A 15,915-nucleotide genomic window follows, 5' to 3' on the forward strand; every position below is an offset into this window, starting at 1 on the left:
ATTGGAGATGTTGGTAAATAATTAGCAATGAAGCTGAAGGTAATGTGAGGAGCACGACTGGCATCATCAATGTTCCCGGATCAGCGGGCCGTGCTCTTACCGGCATCCGCCGCAGACACATCATCTTATCTCTGACTGACGAGAAACTACAGGTTTCAGGTGTCTAATGACCCGGTTTTCATTGTGCTATTTCTGAGAAAAATATCATTTAATTGTGGTGATTAGTCACCGGCCCACCACAATAAAATGAAATGAAATATCGAGTCGCCACACTCAAATTCATTTCCGCAGTTATATGTCACTTTTGTCTCACAAAGTGCATTTTTCCAAAAACAAATTATTATAGATGGCTTTCATCTAGCAAGATTATAGTTACCATAAATCTAATGTGACACTACATTAAACAAACACACTGTTCAACATAAACAGATTTTTTTATTAACAATGTACAATGAAATCTTCAGGTGAAGAATAGCAGAACATAGATCTTCTTCACAGGACATAGACTTGAATCAGTCTCTCATTCAGGTGTCCTTCCCTTCGGCCAAGCTAGGATTTCTCACTTGAGCCAGATGCCTTTGTCCCCGACGTCTTCATTATAACCTTCAGCGTATTTCTTTCCGGGGAGCTAAATGGACAAATATTCATATCAGAAGTTAGAATCTAAAGCCCTGGTGTGCAGTGTCCATGTTTTACTGTGACCTTCTTCTGAAATACCTTTAAGATACTCAATAAGAGCAGGCATATCATGTATAATAATGAGCCTCACTTTCACGTGTTCTCTCGGCTGAATTTAAGCTTTGTGTGCTTTAGTTTTAGGGCTGAAATAGCAGCAATCAGAGCATAGCATGCTCTTCATGTATCCACCTTTGTACCCATTTTGTATTTCAACAACATCAGGTGACACCCTATAAAACACTCAATGCTTTGCTCTGTGAAAACACTTAATGGCTCTGCACTTGTAGTGATTATAGTAGACATTTTTATCTTTTAATGCAAAGGTTATCTTTGTTTTTTCTTTTAAAATAAAGCTATGAGCTCCAAGACTTTTAGCAATGTACAGTGAGTCACTATTATTAATAAAGTGCAATAAAATATTTTTTTCATAAATTAACATTATGTGGGCACATCAAAACCATTAGATTTGGCTTATGGTCAAGCTTTGAATTCAGTGGTGCAGTTTTTGTGAAAGGCACATACCGATTTGAAAGCAAAGAAGGTGGAATCAAACTCATGAGCACCAACTGTGATTTCTGGGAGATATCTAGGGATGCAGGTCATATTGGCCACTCGTTGCTTGTCTTCCACACTAGTTAGCAAAGGTAAAAGAAACAAAAAACAATAATTGATAAATAAACAATCTCAGGTGAGAATACGAAGTAGGGATGCACGATATATCGGCCGACATATCGTTATCGGCCGATAACTGCTTATTTTTAATATTATCGGTTATCGGTCTGATAGCAAAATTAGTCCGATAAATGAAAGCCGATAAATGATGGATTATTTTGGTTTGTTGAACGACTTCACTTGCTCATTGCTGGCCATGTGGAGTATTGATTGGTGCTTTCTGTGACATAGCACAAAGATGACACGTGTTGCGGGCTTAAGAAGAGTATGCTAGTCTAGCGCAAAGACAAGATGTCCGCGGTCTGGGAGTTTTTCTTTGTGAAAATAATATGAATATTTATCGGCCTATATATACATATATATATATATCGGTTATCGGGCCCCCAAATATAAAGAGTTATCGGTATCGGCCAAAATGTCCATATTGGTGCATCCCTAATACGAAGTAAATGACCTGAATGCATGCTAAATGTTATTGTAAAAGAGTGTTATCAAGAAAAATGTTCAAAGAAACGATCAACCATCACTATATCTGAAATAGCTTAACAGGCACTCACAAGCATTCGCATATAATGGTACGTGACATCATCTTGCTCCAGCCAAGGGCCCTTTTCAAACTTGAGGTATTCAATATCCTCCACGATCTGTGTGGTTAAATATAGAGAGAGTCAGAAAGCAATGACATTTGTCTGAACATGCTCCATACACTGCTTTAATTCTCACCCTTTCGATGTCCTGGACTTGGGTTGTGTCATAAGCGAGAACCTCTGCCTCTTCCCTGAAAATCACATGTAGCTTTTTTAACACCAACATTTCGAAAATCTGAACATGAAAGACATTTAAAGGAATATGCTGCTGCTCTGACTTTCTTATGATAAAGTTTAAGGACAACAGTTAATTTTACATGAAGAACTCTAATGACATTGTAATAATTAACCCACAAACATACAGTGGTGTAATCTGAAAATACAGATTTTTTGCCTCCAAAACACTATTTATGTCATTATAATGGCTGCTCTGAGCACAACAACTATCAGATAAAGAGAGTTGTACTGTTTTTATCCACTTTAAACTTAAAACTTTTGGTATGTCCACCTTTTGCAACAATTACAGCAGCACTTCTCTCTGGCATAGCGTCAATATATTTCCACTAAATTGTTGTCTCATGCCTTCCCTAAATAAACTTTGAGGGGGGACAGTAAAAAAAGGAAGGTTAGGTACTGACCTGATTTTTGGAAGAAAGGTTTTTTTGTACGACGCCTCAATGTTCTTCAGGTAGCTTAAAGGAACATTCTGGAGGTATGACTGCATAAGTAAGGAAACAAACATTTGGAAATCATTTGTGTTTCTTTCTTCAATTGTTGTATAATCAGAACACTGGTGATATTTTTACCATGAAAGATGCAGAATTTAATCATACAAACAGCTTGAATTCATACTTTATCTGCTGTCATTCTGGATTCAGCTCATCCGAAGTCCGTGCAAAGTCAATTGTTTCATTATAAAGATTAGAATGTATTGCTGAAATGCATTACAAAGACTGATAGATATGTGGAACTGAATTATGGAGTTACACCGTTTACCAGTTTTTCCACATTTCTGTGTTCAGGATTATTTGGGTGGCTTGATGATGCACTGGAGTCACAGAGCATGGCCACACCTCTAACACAATTGTAAGCATCCATTCAGCTTGTAGCAGTATTTGAAAGTTAAGAGAGACGACAGCTTTTCCCGTAAGTGGGTGCGGTTTCAGCACCAAAAGCAGACATGGTCATAGCATTTGAGAGAAGAGGATCCTGATCCTTTTTCCAAGGTTATTATTATTATTAACTTATTTTATTTGGAGTATTTTTTAATCATTCAAATTAGGCTGGGTGTTTAATGTCACATTTTTCTTTCAGACTTTACACATTTAATATCAGACTTAAAATGTGCTTACTAATAGAGCTTAGAAATAAAGTGCCACCATGTATTGTTTGCATGTAGGGCTGTGCAAAAATATCGATACAGCTAACTATTGTGATAACTTTTCCACGATAGTGTTCAATCTCTACTATCGATATTTTAAAAACCCCATCAAATCCCTCTGTGCGCATCAAACAACCTCCTCCGCCACTGCTGTAGTTGTCGCTCTCCAGTTGTCTGTCATATACAGCCATTCGGCCAAGTCCCAAGTTAGCGGGAGTGAGAAAATGGCAAAAAAATGTAAAAACACCTGCAGCTTTCAAAGCCGACGTATGGAAGCACCTGGGCTTTAAAAAAAAAGATTTTAAAAAATCAGCTCTATTTTTGTTTACATTTTTTGAAAAAAAGAAGAAAAAGTATTGCAATGTATCGTAACACGCAACGTATTGTATCTTATGGTAAGGTAATACATTGTATCATGGCCCATGTATCGTGATATGTATCGTATCGGGAGGCCCTTGCCAATACCCAGCCCTATTTGCATGGAGCATATTAGGGTTGTGCCGATAGACGATAGTATCGTGTATCGACGATCTTCAGACATATCGCCAATGTCAGGCTTTCATGGCGATAGTTGGCGAATGGTTATTATTATTATTATTATCATCATAGTTTTATATTAACACCCACAATGCATGCTTTTCCTCACATGAGGGTTTGTGGGCTTCACTTTACGTGGAGAGCTTGTAAAGAGAGAATTCCTTCTTGCACGTACCTGCACTTAATGCGCGCGTCTTGGTCTCCTTTTACCACTAAATCCAGCGCGCCGCGTCATGAGCAGCTGCGCTTCTCTCTGTCTCATGTCCACGCGCTCTCGCGTCTGTCCGCAGTCTAAACATAAACTAAAGTAGTAATGCGTTTCATGCGAGCTGAGGCAAACTTCACTTTTTGTTTAAAATATGACCCGCTGCATATTAGCGCCTCACTCACTCTCGCGTACGTGCAGAAAGCTGCGCTCTGTCCGAAGTCAGATCACTAGGTATTAATCCTGTTTATGATATGCATTTCAATGAGTTGTAGCAACACGTCCCTCGTGTTTAATATATGATTGTGTTTAATATATGATCGCATTCCGCTGGACCGATGCGTTTAAAAAGGCACCTCATGAGAGCACCGCTTGACACGTGTAGTCTTCTGCAACAGCACTAAATAAATGCATTGAATAGTTTGTATGTGCGCGTGCGCAGATGAATGTTTTTACAGTTATTAAGTAATCATGATAGGGTTTTAATGACGCGCTCGCTTTAATGGCATCAGTTTTCAGAAGGTTGCGGTCATGACGGTGTTACGGTCTTGTTTTTTTTTTGTCCACCCATCAATTGACTTGTTATAATGAGTAAAAATTAACAAATAAAAAAAATGAGTAAACTACTGCCCCGCCCCCCGATAATATCGTGTATCGCCGATCTCACAGGCTGACGATAGGACGATCTGAAAATAGGGCATATCGCCCAACACTAGAGCATATAAAGATATTTATTCTTTAGAGATTATTATTTTTAAACTATGCCAAAAATAAGCATACAAACTATAAAACAATTTTAATTATTTTTCAAATATCAATATTGCGCCTTTGTTTGTGCTTTTATAAAAATTGTTGGCTAAAGTGTTTTGTTTTTCATGAAAATCAAATGATTAATTATTTGACTTAAATATGAAGTCCCACACACACCTTTCCTGATGACTTAAGATTCTTCTGAACCTCTTCTGCAGGCGAGTCCACATAGATGACCAGATGAGGGGGCACAAACTCACAGAGACTGACACCTTTAACCTCATTATAATGCTCCACACACTGCAGGAGAACATCAAACACATACCTCTGTCTTTAGATGTTTCTTATTATATTCAATAAACAAAAGACTAAGGATCTGTTTACACCCGGTATTAAGATGAGTTTCGTCGATCGGATCACAAGTGGACAACGCTAAAGACAGGGGTATACACAGTGTAAAACTTCCACTTTCAAATGTGTTCGAACAGCCACAAGAAACCGCCTACTCTCCGTCTATTGATCTAATGTGATGTACCGAGCACAATGTTTTACAACGTTTCTGACTTCCAGCGCGAACAGTGTACAGGGCTATCTTTAGGCTTTGACTAATAAAAACCAAAGCGGCTGCTTTACACGTCTTTCATTAGTTTCTTGTGAAAGTTGCGCTAGCTTATTTGATTAATTACGCTGAAATACATGTACAAAACACTGTGCAGCATGTTTACTAACAACACAAGCAGCGGACTCTGACATAATATTAGTTTACGTCAATTTAAACCCATCATTTCTCCCGCTCACGTGCAAACAGAAGAGAAGATACTCTCCCATAGCCCACCTCCTCAAAGTTATCAGGACAGAAGTGATTAAAGTGGACAAGAGAGACATATTTAAATATCAGGTGTATACAGAATTTATCTCTCTCGTCCACTTGTGATCCGATCGATGAAAACACATCTTAATACCAGGTGTAAACAGCCTCTAAAATAAAACATGTTAGGAAGTTAAAAACATGATTCATGATGCAGTTGCTGGCTTATTATAGTCTCAAATATATAATATTAACAGCTTTGAAGTCTTTTTAGTCAGATGTTATTCACATCACAAGTGAATTTCACACAGAATCACTTACACTGCTTGCGAATGAAGCCTTCTTTAAGCATGGCCTCCAAAAACACCATGTCACTGAATGGGGATCGCTCCAGGATAACTCCTTGTCCTGAGAAAGAGAGACAGGAAAAAAAGTCACAAATAAAAACAGGTATCAAATGTTTTACTTTACTTTATTAAACTACTTTCTTCTTAAATAATGTGTTGCTATAGTTAACCAAAAGTGGAAAAAATGATAACTCACATTTTTATAAATTAAGATTTAAGAACTTATAATTGTTGCAGTGTAGACATATTTGTATCATTTTTGTGTCATAAGCAATTGATGCATCGTCTCACTTTAAACTTCAATGTAACCAATATGTCCATTTAAAACAGTCCTATTAACAACACAGACTGATGAATTAAACAATTTAACTTAAATGAAAATAAACAACAAGGTCTAAGGTTTCTGTGATTATCATAAAATTAAACTACAATCCTACGTGATACAAGTGTTAAACGAGTTTGTTTACCTGTTGACAGCAGGTGTTCAATAGCATCAGAGTACTGCAGCAGCCTCATCAGGTACATCCAACACTGCAGGCGATAAGAGTTCCCATCACTAGCTTTGGGCTCCAAGTAGAACCTCTCCAGACTGCAGTTACCATTAAAGACTTTATCCAGAGGAGCTTTTTCCTTTGTGAATTTATCTGCATAGTTTGTGTCTGGCTCTGGCATATACAGCATCCCTGATGAGAAAAACATATGCTTTGTATTTAAACCACAAACTGTCACCATAAACATTAGGAGCTGACTATACTCTCATATATTTGCCCTTTTCTGATCCTCATATATGAGCTTATATCTTATTTGCTATTTTTACCAGTTTCTGCAAATAAATGCAAATAAAATATGGGTGAAATCTCATTATTAGTTCTCAGAATTAAACAAAAATAATCATTTTACCTAAACACATATCTATAAATAGTAAAACTGAAAATAGGCTAATCATTATGCACTGGTGGTCTTCCAATTTTTTTTCCTGTACATATGAAATCCCAGATTTTCCAGGGTTTCCTGACTATGTTGTTGTTAGAATATTTTAGTAATTAAAAAGGTAAATCCTTTTTTTCCCTACCAAGTTTATCAGCCAATTTCTGTGCAAGTGCTCCTTTTCCTGATGCCAAGTTGCCATCTATGGAAATGATCTTGCTGTTTTCTTTGAAGCGGGAGGTTGTTCTCTCACCCAGGGCATAAGCCCACCATCCATACCGCAGGTTACTCACAGCAGTGCTGTGAATTTGAACCTAAAAGTGAATGCATCATGTTACTTTTCTTTTACATATATGTTAAGCTGGATCACTTCATGTGTCACACATTAGTAACTTCACGTAATTTAAATGCGTTAATAACTGCAAACGTCTTATTTTAGCGTGGTAATGTACGCATTTGAGTGGGTGTATGTAAACATACGTGAATGCACATGTAAATAAATGCAGATTTAGCAAACAACTCAATCAATGTAATAAATACAATAAAGGCTGTTATTTTGACAGCTTGTGGTGCTGTCCTTCAGTTTGACTACAATAGGCCCAGAGCAGATAAAACTTTCGTCTTGACTGCAGGAGATTTGTTTGAATCTTACCGTCGGCACATGCGATCCTGCTTTCAAAGCTGCGGCACCGCTGGGCACAACCAGCCGAAATAACCGCAACGCCATCGCAAAACTTCAGAAACTCCTGTACGTCCGATGGTCCTCAATGTCGCGGAAGGAGCTCTGCGACGGGTCGCGGAAATTTTGCGTCACAGCCGCGTCATTTTGTTTAAAGCGATTCCTTTTGTAAATGTGAAAATAAATCACTTTGAATAAAAAAAAATAATTTATTATATCATTTGAAAATACAATTGAAAACAAATGAGCTAAATAAAAACAAATTACCATGTTTAATGAGAATTCACACAAAGTGACTGCCCGTCACCGTGTTCTGAGGAAATAATATAAATAAATTAAGAATTAAGCTCCTTCACTGAGGAAAATAACTAATGTGTTTAGTATCAAGTCGATAAACGTTTTTCTTTGTTCTTCCATTTCGTTATTATGTGAATGTTACATTGTTACATGTGAACTGAACACCAGGTGGCGCTGTTGGATTATTCTTATTTTCTGCAGATGTTCGTCTGTGTGAAGTTATTAAAAGAACTAAATATACTAGTCAACATTTGAAGTGTATCAAAACCTTTCCTGAAAGTTGTCTTAAAACCAATATCCATTACCCGTTCGTGTCTTTGGACAACTTTGATGAATGCTTTTGATACACTTCAAATGTTGACTAGTGTAGAAAGGACGGGGTAGTTTCCCGGACAGGAATAGACTAGTCTTAAAATAAACTGTCCAAAATGAAAACAACTTGCACTGACATATCTTAGAATACATAAGTGCCCTTTGTTTTGCTTTAAAATGCAGACAACCCTGCTGAAAAAAGCAAGAGCATATGTTGTGTTTTGGTGCTGTTTGCTGGTGACTAGCATAACCAGCATAATTCCCATGCTGGTTTGGTGCTGGCTTATCTGGTGGTCATCAGCATACCTGCATCCCATGCTGGTCATACCAGCATGTTGTGTTTTGGTGCTGGTATCTGATGACCACCAGCTAAACCAGCCAATGGTCCAGCATCAGAATTATGCTGGTCTTTGCTGTTTTTTCAGCCGGGAAGTAATGCTTTTAGTAAGACGTGTTTGTTAAAACTTGTTATATTTCCTTATTAAACGAAGGTTAGTCCTGATTTAAAGGAAAAAGTTTGCAGCAGGTCGAAGTGCTGCAAAGTGCTCTTCCGCCATAAATCCGCTTTTACATTCATCCCTGTTTGGATCCTAAGGAATGGGGCTAGGCTAAATGCTAACACATTCAACATATTTGTATATATGTATGAAACACTGTAAAAAATCAGTCTGTAATAAATTAAAACAGGTCTTAATTATTTTCATTTCAAAATATTTGCTTAGCTGAAATATTGAGTTACCAGCAGATGTCAGTAATGATTAATGTAGCGTTCAACCTGACACAAACCCGGATAGAAGAAGACGCTGTTGCCACAGTAACTGTTGTTAGCTAGAACAGCTACATTTGGAGCTACAGCAGTGATTTTGATGCTGATGTGGTCAGTTATTTAAATATTTTGTGTCTTACGGAAAATCTGATCGGATACACAGAGAAACACTTTTAATTGCTGCTTTGGTTTGGGTGGGTTGGTAGGTAGGTATTTTGGTCTCTACTGTTTCTGACTGTTGTTTTGAATGTTCGACAGCTCGTTCTGTTTCACTGGTCTGTTGATGCTGCAACTAACAAAATGTTATTTTTAGGACTTTTCAAGAAATATTCCTAGAAAGGAATTACAAAATATGCAAGTCATCAGACCACATATAATATTTCAAATTTTCTTAAATGCTACACAAGGCATTTTATTATTTTATTGTATTTTATTATTAAATATTTGTCATGTTTAGAGTTTGAGCAAGAAATAGTATTGATTTTAATTGATTTGTAAAGTTACAGCAGTAAATAAATTATTTTAATTAATTAATCAATCAATAAGCACAAATATTTTTGTTTTATGAAATACATCGGTCCTCTGTAATGCTTATCAATGTACTCTTTGTTTTTCATATCTCTATGCTTGAATTGTTAGGAAGTCAGAGGATGTCAGGGGATCTTGTTGCTGTATGGGAAGTGGCGTTAAGCGATGGTGTGCACAGGATTGAATTTGAACATGGCACAACCACAGGAAAACGTGTTATTCACATAGATGGAAAAGTAAGAATTTTTCTATATAATAAGGATGTGACTGATCAGAATTAAACACTCCAGAGAGTTTTTGATTTTATTTTCACAACATAATATAGATATAAAGATTTTTATATAGGCTATAGATATATATAAATATATATATATATATATATATATACCTGCAGCCACTATTGAGTGAGTTTTACATGGGTGGGAAATAGGTGACGACGATGCCTCATGGGTTTGTTCATGACCTTTACAGGAAGTTATAAGGAGAGATTGGATGTTCAAGCTGGTCGGAAAGGAGACGTTTAATGTGGGACGATCAGGCACAAAAGCCACTATCAACATAGATGCAGTGAGTGGCTTTGCATACGAGTACACTTTAGAGATTAATGGACAGAGCCTGAAGAAGTATATGGAGAACCGCTCCAAGGTTACCAGCACATGGCTTCTGAATCTGGATGGCATGGACTGCAGAGTTGTTCTGGGTAAGAAATAACTAATAACAAGATCCTAAAGTAAATACTGTATATGATTTTAGAGATGCACTAACATCAGCCAATAATCTCTATTGGTCAATATAAGCAATTTTCACAATATAGTCTCTCTGCCGATAGTTTCAAAACAGCTTATAGTCATGCCTGATATATCCTGTCAATCAAAAGAGAACAGGAAAATGCAATGAATTTGAGCTCTGTAGAAACATTTCTTGTTTAATGTTCAATATTAATTGTCATGTTGTGAATAAATAACATTCAGAAATGTCTTTCTTAGAATTTAGTTAATGCAACTAGAACTTTCATCGAATGTTTTCTGAATGCTGAAAGTGTTCTCTCGCTCACCAAGTGACCTGGCACGCAGTAGTAGTGATTAACTTGAGGTTATATATAGGTTTAAAAAAATCCCAAATCCCTATACCTAATTAGTATATACTGTAACAATAGAAGCTCCTTTATGTCTGAAAAAACATAGAGTACTTTTTTAAGTTAATTTAATTAGTTTATCCACCTTTTTTTGACGTAAATGTGGGCGCCGCCATTTTTGAGCTGCTTTGTTTAAGACTTCCAGTGAGCCACTAAAGCTAATGGCAGTCGTATTGGGAGGGACACAAGTGTGTCATTTTGACTGGCTTTTAAATGTTTATTATAAAATCCAGGAAGACTGACATAATTTGTGCAGTTAGAATTGCCATAATTGCTGGTATAAATGCAGTAAAACTCTACAAAACATTAGTTTTAACCATAATACACGCATAAGAGCCGTATGTGTATGTGGCGCACATGCACCCATGTTTTGTATTCAAACATCCATTAATCTAGTAAAACCTTTCATAGAAACTGCCAGTAAACAATAAATATGATAATTGTTTAATACAACCAATATTATGCTGATAAAAATATGCTGATTTAGCTGGTTTAGTTATTCTGCTACTATATATTATTACAAAAATGCGATTACAGTACAGAATATATATGATATAAACTGCTTATTAGTTAATGTTTATAATAGTTCTTAATGTGTTTGCACATACTTTTATGTTTTAAATGAAAAAGCGAATCATTTTAAAATAAGAAAATAATTTCATAAGCTCATGTCTCCATCTAGTGCATAAGAAGCGATGTAAAAATATTTTCCTAAAACGAAAACAATACTGAATACATGTAATAGTTTAATATGTTTATTATAGTTTGTTCAAATAACTTGCAATGTGTTGAATGATAAAGATGCTGCTGACTGTCGGACCGTGTGAAGCTCAATGTGTCGCCATAAAAAATCGAACGAGACAATTGAAAGGGACAGTTGTGACACTTTAAACCATGTCCTGAAAAGGTTAAAACACAAAGTCGAATTTCTTATTGTTTTATGCGTCCTCCCACTACACTGTTTTCTACCTGCTGGCTATTGAAACGGACGTCTCGCACAAAGGGAAATCCATCATACCTCTTACTTCCGCGTTCGAAAATAAGGTGGATATTTTAAGGTGGTCAGAGGCTCTGTCCAATAAAATATGGTATGCTCAGCAATAACAATAAGTAGAAAGAGGAAATGCCTGGATTTGGAAAATATTTTCTGCTTATGTAACACAATAAGGAAGAGGAAGGGAATTTCCACACCTTTGACTTTGGTTTGTATTATTGACTGGTGCTTCTAAACAGTGGTGGTTTTTCCACATTCTTTCTTCTGCTTGTGTACTATTCTAAGCTCACTCTTTAAACGTTGCAGTGTGATCCCACAGATATTGTGGCTCTATTGGTTTAAAAATGTAACCAAATGTAAATGTAAATAAACAGAAAGTGAATTGCATAAGAGGTATCACGTGAACACGTAGCGAAACAACCAAATCAAGTGCCAAGCAGGAAAGCTCAACACAACATACAGTAAGACATGATAATGCAATCACAAATACAGTGGCTAAGATGGTGTTTGTCATACAGGTCAGATTCAGAGCACTAGAGTTAGTGACACTAGTGTAAAGGTTAAATCTAAGTACATAACATTGGGATTTTATTGCTGTCTTTATCTTGATCAGTCATTCAAGTATTTTAATCACTAACTTATAAACTGTCCCATCTTCAACAGAGAAGGATACCATGGACATATGGTGCAATGGACAGAAAATGGAAACAGCTGTAAGCTTCACATTTGTTCAATTGTATTTATTTTGTAAACCAACATATTATTGCCAAGTTACAGTTGTCAACAGTTGAAATATTGTGATTATTTAAAAAAAGGATGCTGAAAATAAAGCATATTTTGTGCAGTGTTTTTAACCAAACCATTTTAAAACACCATTGACTTCCATAGTAGCATTTTTTCTACTATGGAAGTCAAGGGTGCTTTTGCTTCCTGCTTCATTACAATTATCTACCTTTGTGTTCAGCAGAACAAAGAAATGAATACAGGTTTGTAACAACATGAGGGTGAATAATAAATGATGACAGAACTTTCACTTTTGGGTGAACTATCACTTTAATATTATTTGAAATTAAATTCTGGGTTTCCAGAATTGAATAAAGGGAAAAGGCAAGATGATCCTTAATCAGCATCTAAAAAAAACATGTAATCTTCTGTAATACTTTCAGGGAGAGTTTGTTGATGATGGCACAGAAACACACTTCAGCATCGGGAATCATGACTGCTGCATTAAAGCTGTGAGCAGCGGTAAAAGACGAGACGGCATCATTCACACGCTGCTGGTGGATGGCATGGAAGTTTCAGAGTCTGTTGAATAATCTGTGTGGTGACCGTTCATGAACATGCGAAGAGTGTATGTATGTGTTTGATAACCTGTGCTGATTGGTAATCACAGATCATCATATGCTGGTTCAGTAATGGACTGTTTTGAAGTAGTGACAGATGTGTCTTAAAAACACATACTGTAGGCCTGGTTTCACAGACAAGGCTTAGCTGAAGCCAGGACTAGGACTTATTTGTTAAATTAAGATGTTTAAGCATCTTTTATATAAAGAATGCCTTAGAAAAAGACATTACTGGTGTTTATCTTGAGACAAATCAATGGCACTGGCATATTTTAAGATCAGTCTGTTGAAGTTATTTTCAGTTAAAGGAACACAGCCACATTTTGGGAATTTAGCATATTCACCGTATCCCCATAGTTAGATAAGTCTGGAAGTGAATGGCTCCAGCTTGCAAGCTGCTCCCAATGAGTGGCGAAGTGGCGCGGGCATTTTCCTATTTGTGTGTTGTGGTTTGTGTGGTCACACCGTGTACAAGTGACAGGATCATGTGAGACACAGCCATCTTTTGGCAGTGTGCATACTGGGAACTGTGTTCTCAGTAGACGAGGCGCTGCTACATGGGCGGAGTGATTTGCACAACTTTGACCGAACTCTTTGCTCCGCACCAGGGGGCTTCACGGGTGCTGCAAGCAAATCACTCCGCCCAGGACCAGTGCTTCGTCTTCTGAGAGTGTGGTTCCCAGTGTGTGTGCTGTTGAAGGATCGCTGTGTCTCGTTTGACCTTGTTGTTTGTGCATGTTGTGACTATACAGGCCACAACACATAGATGGGAAGGTGTTCGCGTTGTTTTGACAGTTGTTGGGAGCGGTTTGCTGGCTGGAGCCATTCACTTGCAGTCTTTGTGCTAAGCTAAGCTAGCGGGGGCTGCGTCAGACCGAGTTACAGCACGCACGGAGATGAGAAAGGTATGTATGGACTTATCTTACTCTGGGGGATACGGTGAATAAGCTAAATTCCCCAAATCTGGGCATGTTCCTTTAAGACATAAAACATGTCTTGGGGCCTGTACCATGAAAATGGTTAAAATAATCTCAGGGTTACAGGATTAGTTTCAAATTGACAAAATCAAACCAATGTGATCAGGCCTTGTCGGTTAAAGCTACTTTCATGGTACCCGAAACCCAAGATTTGCACAAACTAATCCTAAACTTACCTAGCTAGCCAACTAAACCGGCTTTATGGTATAGGCCCTTGGTCTAGGACTAGCCTTACGCATTGTCTGTGAGACCGGGTGATAGTGTAGTTAATTGTTATATACCTCACATAGCAACAACAAATTGAAGTTTTTAAACCCCTTAGGATCTGTTGTAATTCTGTGACTTAACAAATGTGTTTTTTTCAGTGTGGTGTTATGTGATTATCACCATGCAATTAAACATGACAAAAGTCAAACAAGAATGGATGTGATGTCACAGTCAGGCCCTTTACTGAACAGTCTATGTTGATCATGTGATATACTCATGTGAAATAATTAAGTCTGTGTGCGAAAGCACAATCATGCTAAAAGCATTAGATAGTGATGTCAGTGTAAATATATGTAAGTATTTTTTCTTGTAGACATTTATCTGACCAATCACTGTTTAAAACTCTAAATGGGGTCAGAGTACAGCAATAACTTTTCTTAGGAAATATACTTTATTGTTTAATATGACTGTCTTTAAGACAATTGGGTGTCAAGGCTTTGTGACAAATATGATTACTTGTGTGTGTCTCTCTCTTTTAAGATCCATGTGTTTGGTGAATTCAAGATGTAGTAATGTCTGTTAGCATTATCTTATTTCTAAAAAAAAGTGATCTTACAGTATATGTGTAATCCAACCCTTAGAGTTATTTCAGTAAGCACTACGAATACATTTTGAAAGTGTAATAATAATTGATATTAATAAAGATCTATATTACAAGAACGAAACATTGATATTTGATCAGTATTTCTAATTGACTTAATGTAGTGCTAAACGTAGGTTCGGGAGGAGCCTAAACATTCAGGCCTGTCAATTATCATCATGGGTGTATATAAGGCAGCCTTCAGGCCTCCAGGTCCAGCTGCAATTTTTCTTGCATCCCTCCACCTCCCCATCTCCTCCTTCATTGCTCTCTTTCTTCTTCTGTGCAGTTTCTGTTGTGAGAAGTAGAACTTGGGGCTCAAGCCCCGGCTTCAAGTTTGCTCTCTCTGAAGGTTCAGAGCTCGTGTAGAGCTCCCTTCGAGGACAGCAAGCCAAGTTCGTTTACCATTTATCATTAAGACCTGGGGACTCATTTATAAAGCGTGCGTACGCACAAAACAGGGCTGGAAAAGTGTGTACGCCAGTTGTTCCCACGCAAAGGTTGTGATTTATAAAAAACAAACTTGATGGGAACCCTACTGAAAAATCCAGCTAAGACCAGCATATGCTGGTAGCTGGTTTAAGGTGGTTTAAGCCAGTCCTCCCAGTCTGACAAAGCTGGTCATGCTGGTGGGCCTGCTGGTCTTCCAGCCTGACCAGCTAAGTCCAGCTAGACCAGCTTAAACGTGACCAAAACACAGCTAGACCAGCTTGCTACGCCAGCAAAACCAGCGTCCTACACCAGCAAAACCAGCTAAAACCAAGCTGGAGACCAGCCAAAACCAGCTCACCAGATCATGCTGGTCTCAGCTGGATTTTTCAGTAGGGAAATGGGCTTGCAGGGTGGGATATTAGGATGATTCATGTACGCACACTTGCAGGTGATCTGTGATTTATAAAGGGAACATTGCTTTGTTTTATAACCGTGTGTCTCAATCAGCTCCCTTGTTCAGTAGTCAGGGCACTGATCAGGGAGTCAGCCATTTTAAGGGCTGTCTCAATCGCAAAATCCGTTCAGTGCACTGGAACGTTCGTTCCCTAAAAATTCCCACAATGCAACGCAAAAACCAGTGAGCATCGATGATCCCTATGTTCCCTAACCGGAAATCACGTGACCTTTTCTGAAGCTCGCCAACCGAACATCAC

The 15,915-nt window shown here is 37.6% G+C and overlaps 2 protein-coding genes across 4 annotated transcripts; one reads left to right on the plus strand and one right to left on the minus strand.

The window, feature by feature from the left end:
* Positions 1-415: 415 nt before the first annotated feature.
* On the minus strand, positions 416-7,709 carry ndufa10 (NADH:ubiquinone oxidoreductase subunit A10). The gene is made up of 10 exons (XM_073855140.1): positions 7,545-7,709; positions 7,038-7,206; positions 6,433-6,648; positions 5,938-6,026; positions 4,988-5,107; positions 2,576-2,655; positions 2,074-2,128; positions 1,905-1,994; positions 1,201-1,305; positions 416-628 (listed from the first exon to the last, which is right to left on the minus strand). Exons 1-10 carry the CDS (start codon positions 7,617-7,619, stop codon positions 560-562), a joined length of 1,068 nt encoding a protein of 355 aa, XP_073711241.1. The 5' UTR covers positions 7,620-7,709; the 3' UTR covers positions 416-559.
* Positions 7,710-8,956: 1,247 nt separating this feature from the next.
* Positions 8,957-14,855, plus strand: faima (Fas apoptotic inhibitory molecule a). 3 transcript variants are annotated; one of them, XM_055215593.2, is made up of 5 exons: positions 8,957-9,156; positions 9,586-9,710; positions 9,946-10,174; positions 12,267-12,316; positions 12,770-14,855. In XM_055215593.2, the coding sequence occupies exons 2-5, from the start codon at positions 9,597-9,599 to the stop codon at positions 12,917-12,919; spliced, it is 543 nt and encodes a 180-aa protein (XP_055071568.1). In that variant the 5' UTR covers positions 8,957-9,156; positions 9,586-9,596; the 3' UTR covers positions 12,920-14,855. The 3 variants fall into 3 exon arrangements, with proteins under 3 accessions (XP_055071568.1, XP_055071566.1, XP_055071567.1); XM_055215591.2 differs by having other exon boundaries at positions 8,958-9,152; XM_055215592.2 differs by having other exon boundaries at positions 8,958-9,148.
* The last annotated feature ends 1,060 nt before the right edge of the window (positions 14,856-15,915 follow it).

The sequence above is a fragment of the Misgurnus anguillicaudatus genome, chromosome 17, assembly GCF_027580225.2.
Source record: "Misgurnus anguillicaudatus chromosome 17, ASM2758022v2, whole genome shotgun sequence".
In the NCBI taxonomy this organism is placed as follows: domain Eukaryota; kingdom Metazoa; phylum Chordata; class Actinopteri; order Cypriniformes; family Cobitidae; genus Misgurnus; species Misgurnus anguillicaudatus.

Excerpts from the sequence above, each read along its gene's own strand:
- ndufa10 (XM_073855140.1), bottom strand. The coding sequence starts at position 7,619 with ATGGCGTTGCGGTTATTTCGGCTGGTTGTGCCCAGCGGTGCCGCAGCT. Across the intron at positions 6,649-7,037 it reads GAAATTGGCTGATAAACTTG|GGATGCTGTATATGCCAGAG; the intron begins GTAGGGAAAAAA and ends TTTTCTCATCAG. Across the intron at positions 2,129-2,575 it reads ACCTTTCTTCCAAAAATCAG|GGAAGAGGCAGAGGTTCTCG; the intron begins GTCAGTACCTAA and ends TGTGATTTTCAG.
- faima (XM_055215593.2), top strand. The coding sequence starts at position 9,597 with ATGTCAGGGGATCTTGTTGCTGTATGGGAAGTGGCGTTAAGCGATGGT. Across the intron at positions 9,711-9,945 it reads TTATTCACATAGATGGAAAA|GAAGTTATAAGGAGAGATTG; the intron begins GTAAGAATTTTT and ends TGACCTTTACAG. Across the intron at positions 12,317-12,769 it reads GACAGAAAATGGAAACAGCT|GGAGAGTTTGTTGATGATGG; the intron begins GTAAGCTTCACA and ends TAATACTTTCAG.